General features: G+C 48.5%; 1 protein-coding gene and 1 long non-coding RNA gene across 3 annotated transcripts in view; one reads left to right on the top strand and one right to left on the bottom strand.

The window, feature by feature from the left end:
- The window catches only part of LOC124066605, an 85,431-nt gene that overhangs the window by 5,459 nt on the left and 53,509 nt on the right, over window positions 1-26,463 (bottom strand). The gene's annotated exons all lie outside the window — the stretch shown is intronic.
- On the top strand, window positions 545-25,753 carry efnb2a (ephrin-B2a). 2 transcript variants are annotated; one of them, XM_046403130.1, is made up of 6 exons: window positions 545-972; window positions 1,097-1,687; window positions 10,373-10,656; window positions 18,751-18,843; window positions 19,844-19,954; window positions 21,703-25,753. In XM_046403130.1, the coding sequence occupies exons 2-6, from the start codon at window positions 1,575-1,577 to the stop codon at window positions 22,107-22,109; spliced, it is 1,008 nt and encodes a 335-aa protein (XP_046259086.1). In that variant the 5' UTR covers window positions 545-972; window positions 1,097-1,574; the 3' UTR covers window positions 22,110-25,753. The 2 variants fall into 2 exon arrangements, with proteins under 2 accessions (XP_046259086.1, XP_046259085.1); XM_046403129.1 differs by having other exon boundaries at window positions 545-1,687.

Below are 26,463 nucleotides of genomic sequence, written 5' to 3'. Positions count from 1 at the left end.
GAACCTGTGTTAAAATAACGTTTTAATAGCAGTCTTACAGCACAACACAAGGTCTGATAATGTGATTCATAATAATCTAAATATATTAGTTTGTCGGTTAAAAAAAAATAAAACATCACAAATACAAAACCTCGTTTGGCTTTTTACAAGTTAAAACAACTCGTGGATTTCCCCTTTAAACTCCCTCTGTGTTATGAAATAATCTGTTAAAATAATTTGAGCTTGAGTTGTATTTATTGGTAATTAATACAGTCTATTGTGCGCTTTTTACTTTTCATTTACGTGTCAAATAAAGCAGTTTCTTTGTTTCTGGATTTCCTCGGATGTCTCGGGATTAGCGGGGTTTTCCGCTAGTGGGCGCTCTTGCCTTTTGGAAAAAGTGGAGCCGCGCTCAGTGGAGGCTCTGAGGCTCACTGTATGAGCCTTATGGGAGCAAATGTTTGCTCGTTGTTTTCATCATGGGGGCCGTAAACACGCGAGATAGTGCGCCTTGTCTGAGGAGTAAAGACAGGATTAATTTACATGGAGTCTGGTCTGTTCGGTCAACCTGCTGCCATCCTTTAGGGCCGATATTTTAATTGTAGTGGATTTTATCGTCATATTTTGTGTTACTGGGCTAATTGTATTTGCCATAATTTATTGAAACATTTGTTCATCCGCCTGCCTGTTTGACACAATTCGGCTGAAATTCCTCCCCAGTTTGCTCACTGGTCGCCGTACTGAACCAGTTGCCCTTCTTTGACTGACAGCTGAGTTCCTATTGACTTCCCCGCCGAGGGACCAATCAGCGGCGGCTGGGGGCGGGGCCTGGGCAAAACCAGCTCCACCAAATATTCCCAGTCGCGGTCCCTTGCAGTTACTTTCCATCCAGGTTTCGGAGCGGTGTTGCCGAGGCATCACGCGTGCGTTAGTGTGCGGGCGTTCGGGACGGATCTGCCGCACGCAGCGCCTGTTTTGCGGGAGGACCTTCTAGTATGAGAACTTCCATTCCAGCTCCTTTGATTTCTTTCATTCTCATGTTTGATCATTTTCTTGTTTTTGACCATCCGACCCCATTGCTTCGCCCTTCTCATTTTCCTGCTGCTGTCACCCACAGTTTCACCAGCTGAAAGGGGAATATCTCACCATTTCCACCACCAGCCATCACTGTCCTCCTCCTCCTCCTCTCTGCCGCCGCCGCTCTGGATTTTGGCGTTGCACTGCTGGACTATAACGCAGAGGGATTTATATTTGTGTTGATTTCAGCCTGCAGCCCAGCGGACACGAGCAGCCTTTTCTCTCTGGGGGATGTACAACAGCGGCTGTGCGCTCTGAGCAGCGGAGAGGATCACCGCACTGCCCGCTGAAGGAACTGCTGCCGTGCGCCTTTGCTTTCTGGAGCAGGTCTCTCATCTGGAGATGCTCTAGTACGCCTGACCTGGGTTTGTGGTCCGTGCGCACTGGATCGGGATATAAGGAGAAGAAACCGCCATCTCCTTCCTGGAGCGCTTGTCCTCTGATTTAATTTTTTTGTGGACATATTTGGTTGTTTTGAGACGGATTGTGCATCCACCCGGAGGCGCGCAGGCGACACCATGGGGGAGTCGATGTGGAGATATTATTTTGGAGTTTTGTTTATTGCCTTCAAAGTGGACTTGTGCCGGGCGCTCATCCTGGAGTCCATCTACTGGAACACAACAAATACCAAGTAAGTGGAGCCCAAGCCGCGCCGGTGGCCGCCTGCCCCCGCAGCGCTGTGCCCGAGCGGACTCGGCGTCCTGACCGACTCCGCTCGGAAACAATCAGCCCCTTTAACGTTAGCTTTGCTTATGTGTGGGGAATAAACCGAGTTATTGGTAATTCTTTATAATCCCGAAATATAATTGAGCACACGGTGAGAGGAACAAAGAGCTCTCAGAGTAGCTGATTTTAAATTTTTATCCTGGCCGGTTTTTCTCAGCACACCGCGGCGATCCGCTCGAAACGCGTCTCGACAAATAAATAAATAAATAAGAGATTATGATTCGTAAAAACGGAAATCATTTCGATTCGCACAATTTTTCGTTTTTATTTCAGAGAAATGTCAGGATAAAAGTCCCTAAATGAGAAGTGAACACCTGTTTTCACGTCTGCTGCTCGCTTTAGCCGAACTGATTTGCCGTTCGTGTCCCGTCGTTGGATCTTTACGCGCGGTGAGCAGCGAGGCCCGCTCGGCCGCGCGTCCTGGTGCCATTCAACAGTTCAAACCGCTGCACACTCACTCCGATCCGCCTCTGGTTGTGGCGTTTGGTCTCAGGTCTGGTGTGTGTGGCCCGTTCGGGTTGTGTAGACGTCTGAAGTCAAATGAATGTTGAACTTCGCCACCTCAGTCAGTAAAAACTGGGACTGGCGGGCGTGTTGGAGCCTGCCGGGTCCGCGCGGCCGCCTGAAGCTGCACTCAGCTCATTAGCAGGTTTATGAGCAGACACTGGGTGTTATTTTTATTCTCGCTGATGAAATGATGTTGGGGAGAGGAGAGAATTGAGCCCTTGTTGTGCCTGGCGAGGCGGAGGCTCTGCTGGGACGCTCCACCTCGGCCTCTGGTGCGGTTTGCAGCACTTTGCGTGGACAGAATTAAATGATCAAGTGAAGCCTGAGCTAAATTCACTGGAAATATGACGGAGGAGGCGAGAAGTTTGAGTAGACCGTCGTGCGCCTCCACCCGTTACTGGAGCCTGACAGAGGCCTGAATGTGAGACGCAGCACAGCAGTGGATGCGGTGGATTTGTGGATGTCCCACCCGGTTGTGTGTGTGTGTGTGTGTTTTTAATAACACACAGAGGCCTGCTTCCGTATGACCCTCACCATTCTAACATCGGCTCCGCTTGCCTCCTAAATATTCCTACAGAGCCAGAAAGGCGGTTGAACTCCTTCTTTCTGCTAATAAAAAGGTGTCTTTCTCCTCCTCTCCAGCCTGCCTGCAGCCCGGCGGGGGGCGCCCCTCTTTGTGCCTGCTTCGTCACGGCCAACTCGCTCAATAATTCAGCTTTTGGCTCCGGTTCGGGCCCCTCAAAGCCCCCCTCGGTCTCCTGTTTTTTCCTTAGTGAAACGCAGCGCGGCGTCGACGTCCTGGCGGTCTAACAGGTGTCTGTTGTTGCGTGGCTCGTTAACCTGTGCGGTGCAGGCTTCGCTTTCGTGCGGGACGGGGCTCAGCCTCAGCCCTGCAGCCTCTTGACTGTCACGGCCATCTGCGTCCTCCGAGTCCGGCCTGCGCACGCAGCGACGCGCCTGCACTTCAGAGCGCAGCGGCAACGGCGCGTTTTAACGCTGAAGTTCGGCCGTGGCTGCACTTTGCACGCATGCATTTCAGCCTAAATGGTGCCGTGATGTTTAGGTCACTGCGTGAGAAGCCCCATTTCATGACCGTTTGGTTTTAGATAGATGGATGGATGGATGGATGGATGGATACTCTCAGCAGCAGAGACGGTGACGGTTTAAACAGGAGAGCGGGGGTCAGATTTTAGTTTGATCCCAGCAGCAGGTCCATACATCTCTGTGAATGCTTTTAAAAACATCTTCCGCATATCTCATCCCCTGAGAATGTTTTCTCTCTGTACAGGGACCAACCAACAACTTATTTTGTGCTTTTTTTAAAAAATAAAAAAATAAAAACCTTCCTCGCAGAGCCGGTGCATGAAACCGCCTCCATTTTGGATCTGCAGCTTTTTGCAAATTAGTATGTCATTTCAGCTGGCGCGTCAGTTTTGATTTTAAAAAAGGAGGGGAAAAAAGCAACCGACAGCAAAGAAAGGAAAGCGCGTCCGCCCCTGGAGGAAGTGCGGGCCTCGGGCTGCATTCTTTACGTCGTGTGTGCGTGAGGGGGTCAGAGGTAAAAGGCCAGAGAGACCTCACTGTGTGTTTCTAAATCCCACTCTGTGGCTGACCTGAAAACATTCAGGACGTTTTCACACGGCTCTGAAAAACAACATCATCCAAACTTTTTTTGTTTCTTTGCGTCGTCCCTTTTCACAGCCTGTTGAAAGCCCTCAGCCGGTTATTCCTCCTCGGTAACAGAGAACCCCAAAGCGTGAATATCTTTATTCAGCAGGTCAGCAATATGGTCGACAGGCCGAGTTGTCCTGCCTCGGCGTCTCTCTCTCTTTCAGTTTGTGTTCGTCCTCCTCTTTGACTATTCAGGGAAGGATGAATGTTAGAAATGTGAAGGCTGCGGGCCAGTCTTAATGCCTTTGTGTGTGTAGGCCGGGGGAGAGCATAAAGAAACAGCTCGGCAGTGTGTGTGTGTGTGTGCATCTATCAGAAAAAATCCCTCCACAGGACCCACGGCCGTGTCGATTAAACCTCATTGTTGCTTGTGCTTTACTACTTTCCTGCCCTCATGCATGAACCTCAGAGGAAGAAAAAAAAACAAGAGAATGACCTCCTCCTTCTCCCACCGATCTGCAGCACACACACCTCCTTCTCGTGCTAATCCATTTTGTAGTTGGGAGGGAGAAACAAAAGCGAGGCCTGCTCTACATGGTTTATGTAAAAAGGAGCGCTGCCTCTCTTCCAGCGCAGTTCATTAAGAGATTACACAGAAGCCCAAAGAGCCTTTGTGACCGGGCAGTGACGGGGGCACCTCTGTGGGTCCTTTTGTGAATGCAGGGGTGGGGAGGGCTACAGAGATGCAGCTCCATCATGAATGAGTGACGAGGCCAAGACGATGCCCTCCCTCTCCCTATCCGTCCTCACAAAACCCCCGCGGTGCCTCTAATTCTCCCCCTTTTCTCCCCCAGCTGGGAGAAATCGGTTGTTTTAATTTAGCTACATCGACCGGCAGCGACGGGAAAAACGTTCGGAGGGAAAAGTGAAGCGCTGCCATGTTCGACACAGAGTTCACGCTGCCGGGGCGATGGAGGTTGATGTGGCTTTTTAATGATCGCTGCCGAGAGAAAAGTTGATGATTAAGATTGTGGAATAAAAGAACAGAACAGGGAGGGAGAGAAGAGAGAGTTGGGGGGCCTCTTGGGGCCAGGCAGGGTAATTATGTCTAGGCCTGCTCACATCCCGTAGGCCTGGATTACTGGATGAAAGGTAGGCGGACAGAACCGGGGAGAGGACGAGGGGGGACGGGGTGACAGGCGGCCTGAAGACCTCCGACCCCTCGGCCGACAGAGGGCGAAAGCCGGGGAGCTTGCGATGAAATGCGGGCGGATTAACCCTCACTGCTCCTCGGCTCGGCCTCTTCGCCTGCCGCCTCACTGAGTCCCTGCACTGCAGCTGGGACTCAGAGGCAAACAGTTGCTTCTTGGATCTCGGATGTCTTTGTTTTCTCATAAGTTCAGGGCCACAGGAAGAAGAGGACGAAGCTGAGATTCGGACGAAAGGGGGGGGGGGGGGATTAGAGCAGGACGGCCACCGTGACTGTTTTTGTCTCACACAAATCCAGAGGTTTAAATAGAACGAGGGGGTGGAGGTGGAGACGCGTGGCGACAGGAACGCGGGATCGGTTTCTGTTGGTGTTTCACTGGCGACAGATGCAGCAGTCAGAACCCCTCAGGAAGCCGGCCTACAGTCCTCCTCCTCCTCCACTTTTTCCTTTTGCTCCTTTTGGCCCAAGTGTCCCTCCACCCACCCACCCACCCACCCACCCACCCACCCACCCACACACCCACCCACACACCCACACCCACCCACACCCACCCACACACACACACACACACACACACACACACACACACACACACACACACACACACACACACACACACACACACACACACACGCTAAACAAGACGCCAAACTTAAAGGTGAAGAAAAGCAGTGAGGAGGTGGAGGAGGAAAACAGATGCGACCCCCTGCGTCACACACCTGTGGGTCTCAATCTGCTTTCACTTCACTTCATCAGAACGTGTTGTTGTCTCTTCTGTCCCAGCCGTGACGAGAGCAACACGTGGACGACCGCTGAAGACCGATCACGGGCTTTAGAATCCCTCCTCTGAGAAAAGCTGTGAGCTCTTTATTAGTCCGTCTGATTCTCGCCGTTTCTTTATGAAAGGATGATGAAAGCCTTTTCAGGGTGACAGAAAGTTGGAGGCGGCGAGGACGGAGTTCAGACTTCCCACCAAATGTCCCGACGGCTCGGCTGCTCTCTGTTAACTCCTCCGGCGGCGCAGGTGGTGTTTGTAGGGGAGGTGCAGGTGGAGCAGACAGAGGGGATAAACAGTGAGGAGAGGAGGAGGAGGAGGAGGAGGAAGAGGAGCAGGACTGTCTGATTATTCTGCAGGGTCAAACGGCACGAGAAAACAGTCAAACACACCTCAGCTGTTCCTTCGCCTGTCGATTGTGATTATTATGATTATCATGGAAAATATTTTTTAAAAGTTGACCACATATTCATATTCATATTCATATTTATCTGTTAAATTCAAAAGGAGGCTGTCGTTGCCTCTTCAGGTTTCGTACCAACAGCAGATATGATTCAGTCATTTCTCAGACGGCCGCCGCTCATTCTTTCCTTTATCGATTAATCTGCTGGCTGTTTACACAGTTAATCAATTAGTCTATTAATAATAATCAATTTGACATCTTCAAGTTGCTTCTTTTGGTGCTTGTACTTTGTGACGCTCTTTTGAACACCACACAGAGAAGTTATTTGGTCAGCTTCTCTCTTACGTCGTCACGCTGCTGTAACTCGTCACAGGATGAAACTTTAGCGTAATAAAGGTGCGCGTCGTCGCAGCCCGCGGAGCTCCTGCTGCAGCAGCTGCAGGCCTCTCAGTCCCTCTCAGGAACATTCATGGTGGGGGCGGACGAGCTGAAGGAGGGGCTGGGACAGGGGAGGGGGCCAAGGGCCACCAGGGTCAAATGCATTCACAGTCATGAGACGGTGAGGCGAGCTGGTATTTGCTTTGCTCCTCGGCCCACCGCGGCGCCTCGTGTACCTGCTGGCTTGTCGCAGGTATCAGGCTCACACGGCGGCCGAAGGGGAGCGCAGGACTAATTAATGAGTGTCCGGCTCGACAGCCTGGTCGTCTTCCACGCCTCCTAATCAGCCTCGTGTCGGCAGCTTATCTTTAAACCCACATTTAAACTGTTTTATTCCTCCTTGTCAGCATTTATTCGGTGTTCTCATTACGGCACGTTGCTGTAGATCAGCTGGCTGAAGTACCAGCGTGTATGCACGACTTTCTTACAAAATACTGCACCCACTAACACCCGTTAATGTCTGCATCTGGTCTTCAGCAGAGCTGCCGCGATCAGATTAGTCGATCAGTCAACAGAAAGAAAATTATGATCGATCGTTTCAGTCATTTTTTGAACTATAAGGTCAAACATTTGCTGGTTCCGACGTGTTAAATGTCAGGATTTGCTGCTTTTCTTTGTCATTTATGACAGTAACTGAAGAGCATTTGGGTTTTGGACAAAACAAATGTAACAGTTTAAATGTAACACTGAAACTTATGGGATCAATAAAACAAACCTGTCAGTTTTGGTCATTTTAGTGGAAAAAACAAACACTGAAAGAGTCGTGTGTGTTCACTCTAATTTTGGTGTTAAACGGCTGCAGAGGAAGGAGAGTTTTAGCTGTGCTGTTTTGCTCCTGGCTGTTTGGTCAAACATGTTCAGACTGTGTTTACGTGTGAGGAACAGCGACAGGAGTGTGTGTGTGTGTGTGTGTGTGTGTGTGTGTGATCTCGTGCTTGCTGCTCGCTTCCCGTCCAGATAGCATTCAGGCTATGGAGCGGCCGACGCGACGCCCTGTGTGATAACCTTTACACAAAGATGTCATCAGAAAAGCTAATGATTCAACAGGTGTGAACAGGTGTTTACAGCAGGTGTGGACCTGTGCTCGTGTGAACTCACACATTTTTGATTCTCCAAACCTGGACTGACCCTAAGCTAATGCAAAGCTAAAGATTTAAGCTAATTTTACTTAAAGTGGAATGAAATGCAGTGATGTTTCTAAGGCTTCTCCTTCTCATGTCTGTTAAGTCCACAGCTGGACTCAGACTGTCATTATGTAGTGGTTGGCCTTTCTTAGCTTTTGGACAGGCTAAGTGTTCATGCTAACGCAGGCTAAACCTTTAGCTTCACACTTGAGGCTGGTTTTCAGTTTTAAGGGCACAGAAGAAGAATCTGCTGTTCACCTCTCTGTCCTCTCTGGAAGCTTTGAGATTAACCTCTTTGGAGGGAAAACAAAAAACTGCCACCCTACGAGCTACACACACACACACACACACACACACACACCACTAACGTGCACACATACGTACACAGATATTTAAAATAAGCACATGCATTCTTTCACCCCTGTATAAACACATATTTCCATTTGCACGCATGAATGAACAGCGCACACACACACACACACACACGCACACACACACAGCTAATGCATACACATCCACAGTTTGTGTAGAAGTGAAGCCCCCCCCCTCGGCTTTTCTAAGGACCTTTCTCTTTCTCTCTCTTTCTCTCTCTGTGTGTTCTACTTCTTCCCTCTCATCCCCCCTTCCTCCGCACACACACACACACACACACACACACACAGACGATAGGATGATGCCAGATGGCGCTGCAATGCACAGACATACATCCCTGTCCTCTCCCGCTCTGCCCGTGTCCGTCCATCACTGGACACACTGTACCGCCGCTGAGTGCGTCCCCGCAGGGCAGAGAAACTATTCGCTCGGCCCAGTTAGCCGCTGTGTGTGCGTGTGTGTGTGTGCGTGTGCGTTTGCATGCAAAGAGATGATGGAAAGGGAAGGAGAAATAATGTGTGTGTGTGTCTACATGTTAGACAGACCAGGCGTGCGTGTGTGTGTGTGTGTGTGTGTGTGTGTGTGATGGACACAGAAGAAGAAGAGCTGGAAGCCAGTATGTTGGTATTTATGAAACTGATTGGGATTTTTCTCCCCACCTTTTTCATTTGGTGCTCTTTGTTAATTATGAATGCACTGAGGCTCAGTCAGTGCTGTGGGCCCCCGGGGTGAAGGCTCCCCCGCCGCCTGCCGCGCTGCCAGAGCGGAGAGCGACGTGCTTCCTCCGAGGAAAACAGGTCAGAGTTCGCTCGGAGAAGCTGGGCTGCAGATCTTTGTACAGCACATACATGAACGTATGGCTGCAGGCACGTTTGTGAGGGGAAGACGGGGGACCACAAGCGCACTGACGGTTTTGAGATTTTTATAATTATTTCAGTCATTTTCAGGTGCTTTATATATCATTTATATGCTGTTTATATGTTGCTGACGATACAAATTAATTCCTGATTGATGAACTTAGTCTCATGGACTCATGTTTACTTTTTAGATTAATCGATTATCCGCAGGGCTGTGGGACATAATCAAATATCAAAATATTTTTCACCACATACCTCATCTATCACAGTATCAAATATGGAGATAATATTGATATACTGCCCAGCCCTTATTATCGTTTGGTTCGTAAAAGACATTACAGGAAATGTGTGGTTTTATCTGAGCAACTGCGACTTCACAGTGAAGTGAACGAAGCAAAATGACTTCAAACGATTAATCGATCACCAGAATTTCCTGTCAGTTCTTTCAGCTCTGGTTCACGGGTGTAGAGACCTGTTTCCCACCGAGTCCTCACACACACACTCTGCATATAATCAACATGTTAAAACCAAATGGGCCCACTAGATATTCATTAGTGCACCAGAATTCACAGCAGGCCATAAAAAGCCTCCCGGGCATCCATACTTAACATTTCAAATTGTATTCAAGCGTGGGGTAAATTCGTTTAGCAGATAAATACAAGGTTTCACCTCCAACTCAAGCTCCAGCTGTGTGTGTGTGTGTGTGTGTGTGTGTGTGTGTGTGTGATATGCTGCAGGGGCTCTCAGTGCTCACAGACTAAATGGCAACATCATTTTACTTTTGGGAAGAATTTAGGGAAATTCAGCTGCACTCCCAGACAATCTCCTCCAGGCTTTGAGTGTGTCGCTGCTGCTCCTCTTGTTTTGAGCTTTTATTGTTTTTTAATTTTCTGTTTTGTATGCCCTCGCCGTTCTGCCATTTCCCTCGCATCCGGGAAGTGCGCCGCCTTGGCCTCATCTGTCCGGTTAATTATTTTTCTTTCCGTCGCTGCCACACTGCTGAAGAAAAGCTCTGATTTCGCCTTCAGATACGGGGGGTCACTCTGTAGCCAACACACATCGGCATACGCCACACAATCCGCCATTATCCTTCATCATAAAAAATTAATGGACACAATCAGTAATTACCACATCAATAATTAAGCCGACTTTTTTTGCCAGACATGGCGAGGCTCAATGGCAAGCACTCCAATCTGAAATGCATAATGAATGACTCCTCATCAGTTTTTCTGCAGATAACTAATGCTTTCCCTTCTCTGCTCTTGTTCCCCGCCTCCCTGCATCTCCTTTCAGATTCATCCAAGGCCAAGGCGTTGTATTGTACCCCCAGATCGGGGATAAGTTGGACATTGTGTGCCCCCGCGTGGACGGCGGGGTGACCGATGGCGTGGAGTATTACAAGGTGTACATGGTGCCCAGGGAGCAGCTGGAGACCTGCACCATAACCAAGGCCGACACGCCGCTCCTCAACTGTGTCAAGCCCGACCAGGACGTCAAGTTCACCCTCAAGTTTCAGGAGTTCAGCCCGAACCTCTGGGGGCTGGAGTTCTTCAGGGGGAGGGACTACTACATCATCTGTAAGTACACGTCTCTCCCTGAAGGGGTAATAAATTAGGCCTCGTGTAATTTAAGGGGAAAAAACAGCCGTAAATAAGTTTGGCAAGGTTTAAGAACCAGGTGTTGTGGACATACCTCGAATTTTGGATTGGGCTTACCCTAATCAATAGCTGCTCAAACAGAGATGGTGAACTGCCGTGCTGACATTAGTTTGGGGTAACATTCTTTAAAGACTCGCCGTTTTGTACAACTGCTTTGCAGTCAATGCATATAGAGGATAAACTGAGGCAGATGAGGTTGAAGGGAAAGTTGACGCTGCTTCATTGGAAGACAACTCTGAAAATCTCCTGAACATCACAGACTTTTCCCTACAGATCCTACAGATCCTACAGATAGGAGCACACGAGTAAACAGTTAAGCCTGTTTGAAGTTAAGCTAAAAGTCCATGCAAAGGAATCTGTTTCCAGAGATTGTCCCTGTGGGATTTACTTCTTGAGAAGTCAATCTGAGAAGATGAGAATCTTAAAGCCATGGAAACTTTCCGCGCCGTAGTTTTGTTGTTGTCATCCCACACCTCCGTACCTGTCTGGACAGCACTTCGCTGTCAGACCAGCAGACATCCTTCATCCTCGTGGTGCAGGTGTGGCCACTCTGCTTTGCCGATTGCCTGTGATGTACTAACGCCATCCTGGGAGGAAGTTCTGATGGGGTTTAGTGACGGCCCCCTGGTTTGAAACATGGGAGGTGGACTGAACCATCTGCGTGGCGCTGATGGGGGGTGCGTCGCAGATAGGACCATCTGTGAGGCTCTGCCACAGCCATCTGTGAGCTGTCACAGCAGTGGAAGGCCATATTTCTGACTGAGTAGAGAGGAGAGCGAAGAGAGGAGGAAAGACGAGCAGGAAACTGCTTCTTATCCAAACACTCGACTAAGGTAGAGGAAGCTGAATTTTGCAAAACAAATGTGCAAAGTAGCAACGCACTGTATAAATCCCGCTTTAAACTGCCTGCAGTCGACGACTCCTGCAAATTTAAATGTTCCTCTGAGCTCCACAGCGCTCTGAAGTCCCACAGAGAGATCCGTCAAACAGCTGTTTCAGAAAAACAGGTTCCCCAACAAGATTACGCTCATTCACTTCTGCTTAAGTTAGCTTAAAACCGAGCAGGTAACAGTAGCTGCTCTGTCACTAATGTGTTGTAGCTGCAGGATATTTGCATGGCGCGGCATGTCTCGCTGGCTTCGTCTAACATGTACCTTTGTGGTCTTACAGTCAAGACATGTATTCTGGCGAACGTGTTGGGAGCAAACAGAGCGAAACAAAAGCTTGAAAATGACTCACAAGTGCAAAACTGTGCGACAGTTTGGTGGCAAATAAAGTACAAAAGGCTACCTGATGGACGCACGAGCGTCCACGCCCACAGGAGCCGAACACTCTGTCAGATGTGGTTTGTGAAGGATTACGAAGCCCTCTGGCCGAAGAGGCGCAGACACGCTCGGCGTCCCCTCGGCTCCCGCCGCCCAAACGCTACAGTTAATTATTGATGAGCTGATGCTGGTGTTTACTTACTGCGGCGCTCTGCCTGCGATCACACTGTGGTGGCTCAGAATCAGGAGAGCGCCGGGTCATGTTCAGGCCAATGAAGAACATGCATAAGACAGGGCAGCATAGACCATCGCAGGTGTGTGCGGTTTGGAGAGGCAGGTTGATAATGCACACACTGTGCCTGAGCAGGCTGCAGCTCAGGGCAGCTGTGTCAGTACAGCTGTGTCAGTACATACGTCCAGTGACAGCAACAGACCTCCATCGCACAACCTGAGTGGACGAGAATTTTCGGTTTCCCACAGCCTCTCGCTAAAGCCCTCCTCTCATCATCATCACCGGCCTGCCGAGTCGACAAGTTGGAGCAGAAAGAGCGGTGGGAAAGTTCAATTCGTAACTTTAAAAAGAGGGGTTAGAAAATCCAATTTTGCAGTTCTTGCAAATTCCCTTCCCACCACCATCCTCGCTCCTCTCCTCCACCTCCCCCTGCTGCCGCCACCCCACCTTCCTCCACAGCTACAAAAAAATGCTAATGTCTGGCCTAAAGAGGGGAGGGAGGGAGCTGTTCCTCCATTGGAGTGTGTCTCGTTTTGCTGTTAATTGCCTCTTCGTGGCTTGCCCCCCCCCCATCAGTAGCTTTAACAGCCCACTGCAGTTGCATTGTGGAGCTATGCTGTGTACTTAGTGCTGTTCCTTTTTAATTTGAATCGGCCGCTTGGAGAAGCTCCAGCCTTGCATGGGTAAACACCAGGAGTGAAGTACAAACAAACACCCAAAGGGGAAACAAGGGACAGGATGAGGGAACTGCACAGAGGTGTGTGTAGGCGGAGTCAGATTCATGGCTGTGTAGTGAGCCAGTGTGTGAATCTTTGCCTGTGGGCGTAACTGCATCGGGCGAGTAACGTATGGCAATTAATAGATGGGCTGCATGTGGAGCTTGAAGCGCTTTGTTTACGTCCATGTGACAGCATTTCCATCTTGTTACGTGTGTGTGTGTGTGTGTGTGTGTGTGTGTGTGTGTGTGTCCGACCCTCGCCTACCCTCCAACAGGGCTGTCCAAGATCCACCGGCCTGTGACACAGCCTCAGAAAGTTCACCGCGAGGATTTCATTAGTCTTTTGGAGTGAGCACTCGATACGTAATTAATTAACCAGCGTTTAATCCTCCATTTCTTCTCACAATCGCCAAGGCCCCCACATCAATGCTACGGATCTCAACCAATTGGATTAGCGCTGCCTTGTGTTAAGTATTGTGCCAAGGCTAGACCTAGATTAGACCCCCCCCTCCCCAAACTCCAGACCCTCCTCTCTAGATTCAAACAAGTGAGACATCATGTCTCATTTGACCGTCTCGTCCCACACGACCCTGCAGACCGACAGGCGGTCAGATCGGACCAGTAGAAAAAGGATTTGTGTGTCAATCTGTTAGTGTGTCTCGTGTTGCGCAGGAAGAGGCTGCAGATTCCCGTCACTGCGCTTACATGTGGGCGCGTTTGTGCATTCGTGTGTGCCTTTTTGAAGCGGCGGCGCACAATGCTGCTCCAGTTGAGAGCAGATGAGTCTGATGTGATTGTTTGCGGCAGCATGGCCTGCAGCCGAGAACCTAGTGAGCTAGATGATTACATGAGCTAAAGAGAGAGAGAGAGAAGAATACGGAGGGAAAGGGGGCATAAAGAGAGAGGAAAGAGAAAGTGAGGGAAAGGGAAAAGAGAGCAGAGAGAGAGAGGAGAAACAGAGCTAAAGGGAATGGGGGCAGAGACAGAGAGATGAGCTAAAGAGGGCAGAAGAAGGACAAGGCTGAATTTACAGTCAGAGCAGACACGCACGGGGAAATTTCATCAAGACTTTAATCGCCTTTTGCCTCAGTCACAACAGAAAATAGTCCCGTCACCGCCCTGCTACTCCGATTGGCATGTGAATGTAACGTGAGCTCCGAGGGGGCGACGATTCCTCTCATTCAATTTGAATTTAAAATGTGCTTTCAGGTTTGTGCCTGATTTGTCTCATTGAAACTTCTTCATGTGTCCTAAAGCATCCAGGTTCAAAGTGTCATAGTGCTGGTGGCAGTATTAGCACGTTATGAAAATGGGTGGCAGGATTAATCAGCAATGCTGTCTTCATGGGAAATGTCTCCGTGGGAGAAAAGATAAAAACAACTTGCAGCCAAACTGCACTTTTTCTCACTCAAAATAATGTAATGTTGTTAAACCACTGACTCACTGCTGCAGTAATTGAGCATTAACTTAAATCCAAGTGGATTTAATTAACGGATTTAACGTGTTTGTGTGTTGTTTTTGAGCAGTGCCGGTGATTAGACAGCTTCGGGTATTTGGGGTGACCCAGCTTTGCCCTGGCCTGTTTCTGAGGGTCACCCGAAACGCCAAGGCGCCCCCTGTCACGGGCGATTAGGGCACTCGGCGGTGACGGGTATTGACCAGCCCGTAACCCCAGCTCTGTGATGATGGCTTCATGCTCCACAGCATCCCGACGGATGGCAATTACGCTCTGCGTTTAGATCATAGCTGCCTTTGTCTCTCTCCTTCTTCTTCTTCTCTTTCTGGGACACATCCATCTGATCTTTCTGTAATTCTCTCACTGTGCTCACTATACTTCCTCTCTCCCTTCCTATGCGTCTTTGTGAGATGCCTCTTCAGTGGTTGCCATGCCTTTGCTCTGTTCCAGTATTTATGAGTGGCCCAGCATTGTCTTTCGGCAGCGCATTGTGTATTAATTACACCCACACATTTTGGCAATTGCAGCGAAGCAGCTTTCAAAGAGTAGTATTTCAGGCTTAACGAGGCTTTTCACGGTGCAGCAGAGATGTTTCAACTCTTAAATTCAAATCTTAATAAACAGTGAAACCAACACATTAGCTTACAGCTAATCAGAGTTACAGTTAGCTGCTGATGCCACTTTAAAGTTATGCTAGCTCAACTCGACGGCTGGTGCTACACGCTAACACGGCCACCTGCAGCCATCTGTACTGTCTGAAATGCCAGGACATTAAGTTGTCCAACTTAATATCTAGCGAAACTTTAGCCTACAGCTCATCAAAAGCAGAATAATGCTATTAACCGCTAACGCCACTTTAGCATTACGTTACCTAAACTGTAAAACTAGCTCTGAATGCGAGCGCCGTGGTGTCTGCACTGCAGGAGGCTTTTCCTGCTGAGGAAGCAGGAAGCAGACATAAGAGCTCAGTCTTCATGCGGATTGCAGCTCACAATTGACTGTCTCGTTAAACACAGGGTGATTTTCCACCCTCTTGATTCGATAAACAGGAGAAAATCAAGTTAAGGAGGTTAAATTAAGTTAAGGGGGGTAAATTAAGTTATGGGGAAGGGTGAGGGCGGTTGGGGGTGGGGTGACTTGGGGTGCATCTTATGATTGTGGTTTTGTGCTTGTCGCGTGCTAATGCTAATTTTACAGGTGGCTCACACAAACACACACACACACACACGCACAGGCACACACTCAAAGTGAGGACACTTATTTGACACACTTGTACCATTTGTTCGAGGCTACATGTGACTGTGTGTGTGTGTGTGTGTGTGTGTGTGTGTGCACTGGGACATTTTCTGCAGTCCCACTCAAGCTGTCACTTCGGTCTCAAGCGGTACTTTGTCACAGCCAGTGAGTGATTCTTCCTGATGGCCTTTTCCCCCCCCGTTGCGGAGCCTGTTTGTGCATTTGTGTGTGTGTATGGGACCTGCATTTTTCAGCCCAAAACCGCATCTCAACCACACTGCCAGTTCGAAAGCAGCGAGAAAGCAGACTCTGTAATTCACAGTCAGGACGGAGCGAATTGTGAAGGAAAATCAGACGCAGCTTCTCTTTTTCCGTCTTGTTTCTCTCCCATTGTTTCTCTCTGAAGGTCACGCACAAGCACAAGCAGTGGGTTAATCTTCCTCTCTATTTCTTCTCCTTTTCCGTCTTGCACTCCCCCACCTCCCCTCCCTTTCCTCCCCCTCTCTCTGAGTCTTATCTGGCTGCTGTAATGCCAGCGGTAGTTGGTGACTAAATCCATTTGTGAGGGTCTTGTATGAACCAGGTCTATCCCACCCCCCTCCCCACAACGTCCTTCCCCAGCGTTATGGATTAGCTGGTTAACTCTAGCCGGCTAACCAGTGCAGCCCGGCCTCGTCTGGCCGGGCCTGAGGAGGGCCAAGTCATTCAGCCAGCCTTAGCCGATTCAACAATCACATTCTGTTTAAATCCAAGTCAGGCTTGCCTGGACTGCAGCCTTGGCATAGTGAGTGTGTGTTTTACTCTGCATTTAAAGGGGAAGGAGAATTTAAAGTTCAACTTCAGATTGGGTGATTTTTTTTCTCGGTTTCTTTTAAATGTCAAGGAAATGTTGCCACCGAGTTTTAAAAAAGATCTGCTGTTGGAGGCTTGACGGGGAAGATGTTTTAGTTTTTATGCCATCAGTGTTGATGTGTTAAACGGGTTAATAGGGCCAAGAGAAAGAGGAAGAGAGCAGGCGACACAAGAGGCGAAATGTGTGGCAGATGAGACCTAAATACACCTTCTGTCCAGTTCACCGCCCTTCTCGCCCCGTGAACTCTGACCTCTCAGGCACAAGTGGTGTTTTAAACGCCTCACAAACACAGCACCATCATGCCGATCACTCAGTAAAGTAAACGGCATCAAGATGGTTAATGGCATCCTGTGGGGTTGTAAGATTCATGCGTGTTGTGCTAACAGGTTTATGAAATGAACACATGCACACATGCACACATGCACACACACAAGCCCTTAAGGAGCTTTGTCTGTAATGTGCTTTTCGGTCTCCACTAGAAAGCCATAGGTCAGCTCGAGAAGGAGACAGAGAGAGAGAGGAGGCGAGAGGGAGGGAGGGAGGGGAGGGGAGGGGAGGGGAGGGAGTCCTTGTTAACATGCTCTTTGTGTCCGCTCCCATCACCATCTTATTGAAGCAAGGGGATTCGGATCAAAATGATTGGTAGCTGGGAGGGCGGAAAAGGAAGAAAAAGAAGAAAAGGGACCGGGAGGAGGAGAGAGTGGCAGACTATGCAGGGCTTAATTTTTCAAAGCTATTTCAATCTCGCTGAAGCACCTGCCTTTCAATTCCCGTGCACTTGATGGAAAAGCTTCGGCTGCAGCAGGAATGTGTGTGTGGGGGGGTGTGTGTTGAGGTGGCAACATGGAGGGGTGGCGAGGGGTAAAGGGGTTTAGGGGAGAGGGTAGCAGAGGCAAGGCGGCTGCTCCAGAGAGGAGGAAACTGGGAAATATGGGGTGTTGTTCAAGGGAGGAGGAGGAGGAGGAGGAGGAGAGGAAGCTGGTGGGGGGGGGTCAGTCATCGTGAATGAGGGCCACTGCTCGCTGGCGGGAAGCCAATCCGCTAAGCCCTGGCAGCTCGTTAGCCTCTGTGTTACTGACCTGATAGACCACAAGCCCTACTTCCCCCACCTCCCCTGTTCCTCCCTGCCTGTTCCCCGTCCCACTCACGACCAGCTGCAGTTCAGCCCGCAGCCTCCAGGGGCAGCGCAGGTAAAAGCAGAGGACAAGAGAGGCGGAGAGAGTGGCAGCTAATGGGCTTTGAAGCTGACTGAGAGCCATTGCATGTTGTCTGTGTGTGTGTGTGTGTGTGTGTGTGTGTGTGTGTGTGTGTGTGTGTGGGCCACATCTGCACAACACAAGCTGAGATTTCTTCTCTCAAAGCGCAGTTTTTAACAGGCCCTCACAGCATCTGCTTACAGGGCCCGTTTTGTTCCTCCTGTCACATGTGGGACGTCTTGCACCGCCCCTCCAGATTCCTCTCCCAACATCTGCTGCCGTCCCTTAAACACAGCGTTTAGCAGTGCACTTCTGTTTCCTCCTGTGTTTAAATGTTTTTGTTTTTTTACGGTCCTTCAAGCTCTTTTCATTTCAGGGCCATTGAGGTATTTATCACCTCCCTCTGTTCCTCTTAATTTTGCTGCCTCCCATGGAAAACTGCTCTGTTTTTTTTATTTCTCATCCCCTCCTGTTGACATCCCTGAATGTTTCCTTTTTCCTGTTGTCAGCAGATCCCTCCTCCTCCTTAAGTCAGATCTGAGGGCTTTTAAAAACCCAAAATTGTATTCTTTAAAAACCAGCTACCACTCTCTGGAGCATCGTTAGCACTAATGCGCAATAAGACGCCACAAATTTTCCTGCGGCTTGCCAAGATGGCCGCCGTCATCGCAGCCATCGTTGCCTCCCTCTCTGTGTGTCTGCTCGCCTCCCTTAACGGCCTCCTTCACGAGGCCCATCAGCACAGTTAGAGATATTACAGTCACAATTACTCAAGCTAATTGACTTTGGGGATGTGAAATATTCCTCCGCAGCGGAGCGACTGAGGTGATGAACGGTTGAATTGTGATTTTATTAACGGGGGTATGACTCATATCCTCCTCGGCGGACGGCTCTCAGCGCCTCTGTTGTCTTTGGGAAGGGGATGTTTTTCCTCGAGGCTTGAGGCGTGCACGGCAGCACAGTTTCCCCAGCATATCGTCCCTGCACCAGATGCTGGCAGTGACAGCCACTTCTAACCTTGTTCCTCTCTCTCTGTGTGTGTGTGTGTCTGCTGTAGCTACATCCAACGGCACCATGGAGGGCATCGACAACCAGGAGGGGGGAGTGTGCAAGACAAAGTCCATGAAGATAATCATGAAAGTGGGACAAAGTGAGTATTGTATTATTGAATTACGGCAGCCACAATGCAGAGCTCGTACATTCTGTAAAATTGTGCGAGCGTCTCAAAATGCCCTAATAAGGTCATAGGAGGCTGTGCAGCGTGCAGCTCCATCGTCTCCATGACACCTGGGGCTTCGATGGGGCAGGAGATGTAATCTAGCGGAAACACACACACACACACACACACACACACACACACACTCAATTGCATATGCTTGGATGCACACTGAAAGCATCTGCCGTTACACACTCTCTCAACTAGAAGGCTTTGAACTCGTGCAAGGTGCTCATGAGTTATGATACTGTATGTGTGGCACACTCACATAGTATATGAGCATGTGAGGCTCCCACAGTCACAATGGATTCTTAATTAGAGCAGTGATTATTCATAAATAAGTTGCCCGGCTGCCACCCAGAGTGGTAATTTCCTGGGGGTTGACCCTCTCGTCAACACCTGCTTCAGAGCTACTGGCTGAAGGTCGGGGAATTAATCGAGGCTGCTGCACTGAGAGGAAGGAAAGAACAGGTGCTGAGCAGACCTGCGGCTAGTAGTCCTGAAAATCAGCTCCGGTGCTGAGAAGAGTTGCTTACAAATCAGTGGATTTATTAGATAAAACGTACGGCTGAGCTCGGTGGTGGATGGATTATAAAAGCAGATGCTCAGTGAATTACTCCAGCATTTAGTGTGACTGTTTGGGAGATACAACAGCCACTAGCTAATAGCTGCTCTTAACCGTTGATTACAGTAATATCTGCATTGTGGGCTATGGTTTGCTTTCATGTGGAACGAGCTGGAGAAGTCAAGCATATCTGGTTGCATGATGAATTTCTAAGTCCACTGCTGAAACACAAAAACCGTCCTCAGGACCACAAGCAGGACAGACAGGGCTGGAAAAACTCCTGAATGTGAGCTCATACAACATCAGCAATGACTGATGTGAAAAATAGTCTCCCATTAACTCCTCTGCATCTTATCTGCGTTCTTTCAGATCCCTCCGACCCTATCTCACCCAAAGACAACCCCACCAGAGTACCCCACCCTCCAAAGCATGCCGATGGCAAGGACACCTACAACCCCAACGATGTGCTGGAGAAGCCAGGTGGGTTCACCTATTTGCAGCTTCAATCCTGACAAAAAGGGAAGCGAGTGGAGGATTTACTGAAATGATTTGGCACTTGGGCTGGCGATTTTTCAGCCAGCTAAGAGCGGATAGAGTTAAGAAAGCGTGTGTGTGTGTGTGTGTGTGTGTGTGAAAGTGAAGGAAAGAAAGGTCAGCGATTCATCAGCCAGTAATTGAATGTTGGCCATAAAACTGATAGGCATCTCCGGCCTCTCAAGGACTTATAAGGTATCTCCACACTGGCCCCATTCCAGCCTTAACCCGCCGCTTAAGTGACATTTTCAGGAAAATGATCTGATCGCTGTCTGCCATCTTTTTAACGACCTGCTCTTAGCACGGACACGCTTTTGTTTCTGCACCGAATCACAACCCAGACAGACGTGCGGCTACGTGCAGGCTGCTCTTATCTCTGCTATTATGTTGCAGTTAGAAAATCTCAGACCAGCAGTTTCCGCTGGGCTGGGAAATAAAAAGAACTAAAACTAAAACTAAACAAAACAAAACAAAACAAAACAAATCAGGAACAAAAATAAGCTAACCTGTATTAACAGTCCTCCAGTAATCCTCCCGCTGTGCTGGTTCACTGAGGGCGTGGCCTCACCTGACTCTTACAAATGCAAATCTGCCTGTTAAATCCATGCTGGCACTGTTCTCTGCAGACATCAGCATCTCGTCGTTTTCCCGTCCTCTCTCATGCTCTTTTTTTAATGCCGCATCCCTCCATCCTGGGATGTTAGCAGGAGCATATGGGCGTCAGAGTGCTGCGGGCAGAGCGTCTGAGGCAGCATAATCCCCTTGTAAAACAGCGAAAGGGTCCCTGCTTCGGGCTGCCTGCCATCCCGTGTCCACCCCGCCTTACGACAGCCGAAGCAGCGCTTTTAGGCCCTCAGGAGGACAGCGGCAGACAGGGAGACACAGTAATCCTGCCTGCTCCGGGACGGCGCTCTCGTCTCGGGGAGATTGGACGCGAACCAGAACGTCCATCGCTGGGAGTCAGAGCACAGCTTGGCTTTCATAATTGATGTCTCATGATGACATCAAATATTTCTTTCTTGTTTTCTTCCCCCTGGGGCTGCTAGTTAGAAAATTAAGTTACTTTTTTTATATACCATTCAAAATGCAATTTATCTAAGTGCCATTTGCCTGTATCTGCCCCAGCCATCGTATCTGCTATCAGGCTGCGCTCGTCCGAGTTTCAAGGTTGCTGTCTTCACCGGCTGAATTTGAATAGCCACCGATCGAATGTGACCTTTATACAAAAGGCTTCTATAGGCAGGCTTCACTCTGAGCTGCTGGCCTGCTCTCCACACCTTCACTGAGGCATGATGAAAAGACTGCGAGGAAACAAAGGGAAGGACAGGAAGTCGCTGCTTCTTTCTTTCCCTTTATACACGCCAGCTGAGGTGTGTCTTGGATCCTCGAATAGCATTTGAGACCCACGCCTTGTTGACAGTATCAGAATCTCTTCACACAGCAGTCTGTTCAGATTCCAGCTTCTCTCTTAAGCTCATTTTTTCCCCCTAACCCAACAACTACACATGCGCACAACCAAATTCAACACCGCGTGGGAAAGAAGGAAGTGTCTCGCTGTGCGGCCTTTTGGGAAACCTTTTGTCTTCAGATGAGCTCGATGGCATATCGAGTCTGACTTTTCTGATGGAGTGACAGGTCTTCACATTAATGTGACTTGTTACTCATTTTGTCTTCTGTCTCTCTCCGTCTTCCAGGTGTGGCACCCAGAGAAAGCAACGACAGCGACAACGGCGGAAAGTCCTCGAGCGCCATCGGCTCCGAGGTTGCCATCTTTGTGGGCATCGCCTCGGGCAGCGTCATCTTCATCATCATCATCATCATGCTGGTCCTGCTGCTGCTCAAGTACAGGCGGCGGCACCGCAAGCACTCACCGCAGCACGCAGCCACGCTGTCCCTAAGCACCTTGGCCACGCCCAAACGGAGCGGCGGCGGCGGGAACAATAACGGCTCGGAGCCCAGCGACATCATCATCCCGCTCAGGACTGCAGACAGCGTCTTCTGCCCGCACTACGAGAAGGTCAGCGGCGACTACGGCCACCCGGTCTACATAGTTCAGGAGATGCCGCCTCAGAGCCCGGCTAACATCTATTACAAAGTCTGAGGTGGAACTTTTCAAAGGCAAGCGACGAACTGGAACAATCCCCGGGCAGAGCGGGTTTTTGGTCTCGCCTGGCGCCACCGGCACGCCCGCGAACACTCTTTCTCTCTCTGTGTCTCTCACTCTGTCAACTCCTCCTCCTCTCCTCTGAGGTTTTGTCACTATTTTTGTTCTTTTTCAAAGTTTTGCTGATACCTTGTCGCTCTGGTTTGGTCACAGTCGGTGTGGACGGACAGGGTCTGGCCTGCTGCCGCCACTGCTGCCGCCATTGCTGCTGCTGCTGGGGAAACGGAGAGGATGGTCTCCTCTTTCTCCAGCTTTGCTCCCTGTTTAGTTTTGTGCACTGCGGCCAGCAGATGTTTTTCGGAAGTGTTGTGGGATCGGAAAGTCGAAAGGATGCATTGTTTTCTTTTTGCCGAATGGGACAGACAAATGGATGAAGGTTCCCTGGCACGAGAGGAGGGGAAGAAATTTTTCTGCCTCACCTTAAGAGAGACTACTGCTTTGGAAAAGAGAGGGAAAGAGACAAACAAACAATCAAACAAACAAACGTGAGGAGGAGAGGTAAAGGAGAATACGGGCTGACCAAGAACTCACAAAATGGCTGCCCTCCCTTGATGCTCACAGCCAGAGAGACTGTGTGGATATACCAGCTGGACGTGGCAAAAGGAGAGAGAGTCTCCCAGCGATCGTCTCTGGGACTTTCCTGACTGACTCACCCATTCACCCTCACCCTGTCACCCACATCCTCACCCTCGCCTTCACCCACACGCACAGACACACTGTCTCAATGTGAACTGTTTGGGCTCAAAGTGTGGGCTTTCTCCTCAGTCCCAGATGTGTTATCAGTAAATCACTTCTTTCAGGTGTTACTTGAAGGGTTGTTGTTCTTTTGTACTGGCTAAACTGATGTTGTTTTTCAGTTTTCATATCCTGGTGTGATTCAAACGCAGACAGACGTTTTCATTTCCTTTGGTGACATGTCATATTGTGTGTGACGCTCAAACACAAGTGGTTAGGAGTGGCGAGAAAAGAAAGAGTGAGGACTATTTCTTTTTCTTTCTTTTTTTTTTTTTTTAACATTTGGCGCCCTTTAGGGAAAATGGCGCACGTCAGGTCTGCCCAGGTGGCTTCTGGGAAGAGTGGAGGACTTTCATATACATTAGAGCAGCACTTTTAACCCCCTTTCTTTTGGTACCTCCACTCTTCGCAGCAGTCTGAGAGAGACACAGTGATAGCCGGAGATGGGAGAGCGGCCGTATCCCGTCAGATTCAGTAATGAGAGCTCGCCTCAACTCCTCTAGAACCTGGGCTTTTCACACGGGCAGGCGTTAGGGGCAATAAGAAAATCCAGTTCGCCTTAATGCCATTTTTTTTTTTGTTTCACATCAGGTGAAGACGAGGCCCGAGATCTAGTTGAGGTTAGCATAGCTGGCTGAAACAGCTCTAGGTACTGTAATGTTTACCCCTAGGGGTCCAGTGATGATTAAGGGTGCCCTAAGGGCCCAAAAATCACCGTGAGACCGGTGCTCTCCTATTCTAAAAAACAAACAAACAAACAAAAAAAAAAGCACAGGGACATCTACTTACATTGTCACTGTTTCCATTAGCATTTCCATTGTGTGAGGTTTTTCATTTACTTCTTCTTCTTTTTTCTTTCTTTTTTTTTTTTTTACAAAATAGATGTACATTAAAACAAGGACATTACAAAGATAAAAAAAAATAAAATAAAAAGCAGAATTTATTTATGATAGACACATAGAGCACAGGTGTTGTCAGGCGGTGTGGAGGAGGAGGAGGAGAAGAAGTTATGTTAATATATTATGGTATAAGTGCACATTATGCAATCTAGGTTTTTGATTATTTGATATCTCTCGACCCACCGAGTCCCGTACTTTTCACAAGCTCTCGTCCACAGACGCAGGGCTCGGTCCTGGGAAGGAAGACCAGGGGAGGGCAGCCTGGGCCCCCCGGTCCCATGGGGAGTAGAGCGATCTGACCCAAAATAGCTCACATTGGTGTACACGGGGGGGGAGTAGCTGTGTCTCCCACACTCACTCAGTGTAGCATCTCCCAAAGGATAATCCCCACGAACGCCCCCGATTGTCCTCATACACACCCGTCATGTTCTCTGTGCATGTGCGTGTGTGTGAGTGTGTGCGTGTGTGCGTGTTGAGCAAGTCTATATTTCTTCACATTCATTAATATCTTTGGCTTAGGATCATGACTTAAGCTGTCCCCTCCCCCCACCCCAGCATGTTTCAGCCCATCGTTAATGTCGTCATGAAGAACATCAGATTTCACCGAAAAGCCAAGCCTTGTATGATCTGAGGTTTGTGCCTCTGAGAGGCTACAAAATCTGCAAATATGCAATTCTTATTTATTTTTTTAACCAATTGTGAGAAAAAAAAACAAACCACACACATGGAAAGTGTTCTTAACCACCGAAAGATGTAACGACAGAACAGACGACACAAAACTTAGCAAAGAACATCACACAAGCCTGCTGTTAACTTTTATTTCCTGCATTATTTGTTCCTTTAACCTTTTCTGTTTTAACTATGTGCCGTAGTACAAAGGTAAACTGTGAAAAAGCATATGTATCACACCCGGAGAGGCATTTAAGGGGAAAACACACACACACACACACACACACACACGCACACGACAAAGAAATGGCTGTTTAGTTGTCTGCGGCAGAATATGACAATCTTATAGTTTCTTTGAATCTGGCGTCCTTTTCTTAGCGGCCACTCGACTAACTCTCTCCCAACATTGAGCGGGTTTGTTTGGCTCACCCTGACGTGTCGTAGCGATGCTGTGAGAGTCTTAGCACACGGGCTAGGAGAAGCACCTCAGGCTACTGTAAAATGCCTTGCTCGTATGGTCAGCCCTTGGTCACTTGACTCAGTAATTTTGCACCGTACTTCTGTAGGTAAGAAACTGTAAATACATTAATGTTTGTATTGTATATGGATCCTGGGTTGTTACAATAGCCTTATTCACCTTTTTAGGAAAGTAAACGGGGGGGAAGTACAGAAAAAATGGAATACACTTCAGTAAAACAGAGCATACTACTTTTTTGGTAAATAGCTTATGTAAATATTGACGAGAACCCAATAAAAACATTTTTTATAAACTCTTAAAGTAAGATGTTTTGTATAAAATTTGAATTTTTTGCTATGTATTTTAGCTAGCGCTCGATGGAAAGCCCGTGTCCTCCCCACTCCCTCCCCTTTTGCACTGTTTCCATGGTAATTTGGTTTAAAAAAAAAAAGAAAAAAGAGAAAAGTTGCCAAACCGACTGCTGCATATTTGTGCCATAAGTGTGTACCATAAATATTTATTGAATTAGTTTCTTTTTTTGTTTTGTTCTGTTTCTGATTTAATTTCAGTCCAGTTTGTAAGTAACACAGTATTATATCTGCATTGTTTGTTTGTCGACCCCTGGTTTTCTTTAGTCACGTCATGGTTAGCGGGTGGCTGTAGCCCTTCCCCCCCCTCCTTCCTTGCAGTATGAGATGGCCAGGCTGTGAAAAATGGTTTTCAGCATTCAGAAATTTAAAACAAGTGAGGATAAACGACACACATTCCACCAGTCTGTTACAAACTGAAAATGTTTTTCAATAAAATGTTTTTCCTATGGACGCGCCGTCTGATTGTGTCGCTCTGTTGCTCTGCTGTCGCGCAGCGTGAATTAGGAAATGCCACAGTTCGTGTTCATGATGTTTTGTGTTTTTTCAGAAAATATTTTACATCACATTTGTGCCCTGAACGTTTTGATTTTAGGAGAAAAAAGCAGCAATCCAGATGTTTAATTCTCAGTTAAAGTACTGTACTCTAGGTGCAGTTTCGAGGTATTTTACGATATTATTTCCATTTTCTGCTGCTTTACAGGACGCATTATGGATTAGGATAAAACTTTATTGATCCCTGAGGGGAAATTCACCACCAGAAAAAGTAGCAGTGAGATGACCTTCACCAGCTTCAGCATTAAAGTGTCAAACTCATTCGTGCATCAGTACTTTAATCCAGTTCTGTGGTACACATTATTCTGAAATACGCCTGACGAATACTTTACGTATGCGAATACTGCTACTACTACATTTTCATGCTCACACTTCTGTACTTCAGCAAAAATGTAAATTCCCGACTTTTCCCCAGAGCTTTTTGTTGCTGGTTGTTCTCCATTTCCTGTCGAGTCTGTGACAGAAAAAACACGACGACGTCCACAAAATGTTGTGTTTGGGCCTGAGCTTCGTGTTCATACAGAGCGCGGCTTTAACTCAGTCTTTCCACTGAAAAAGGACGGTGATATCATCGTCAAAACAACACTGTGTTTTCACACGCCGGGTAA

This window comes from Scatophagus argus, chromosome 11 (genome assembly GCF_020382885.2).
Source record: "Scatophagus argus isolate fScaArg1 chromosome 11, fScaArg1.pri, whole genome shotgun sequence".
NCBI lineage: Eukaryota > Metazoa > Chordata > Actinopteri > Scatophagidae > Scatophagus > Scatophagus argus.
The sequence above is the reverse complement of the archived record's forward strand: the minus strand, read 5'-3'. Positions and strand labels throughout refer to the sequence as shown.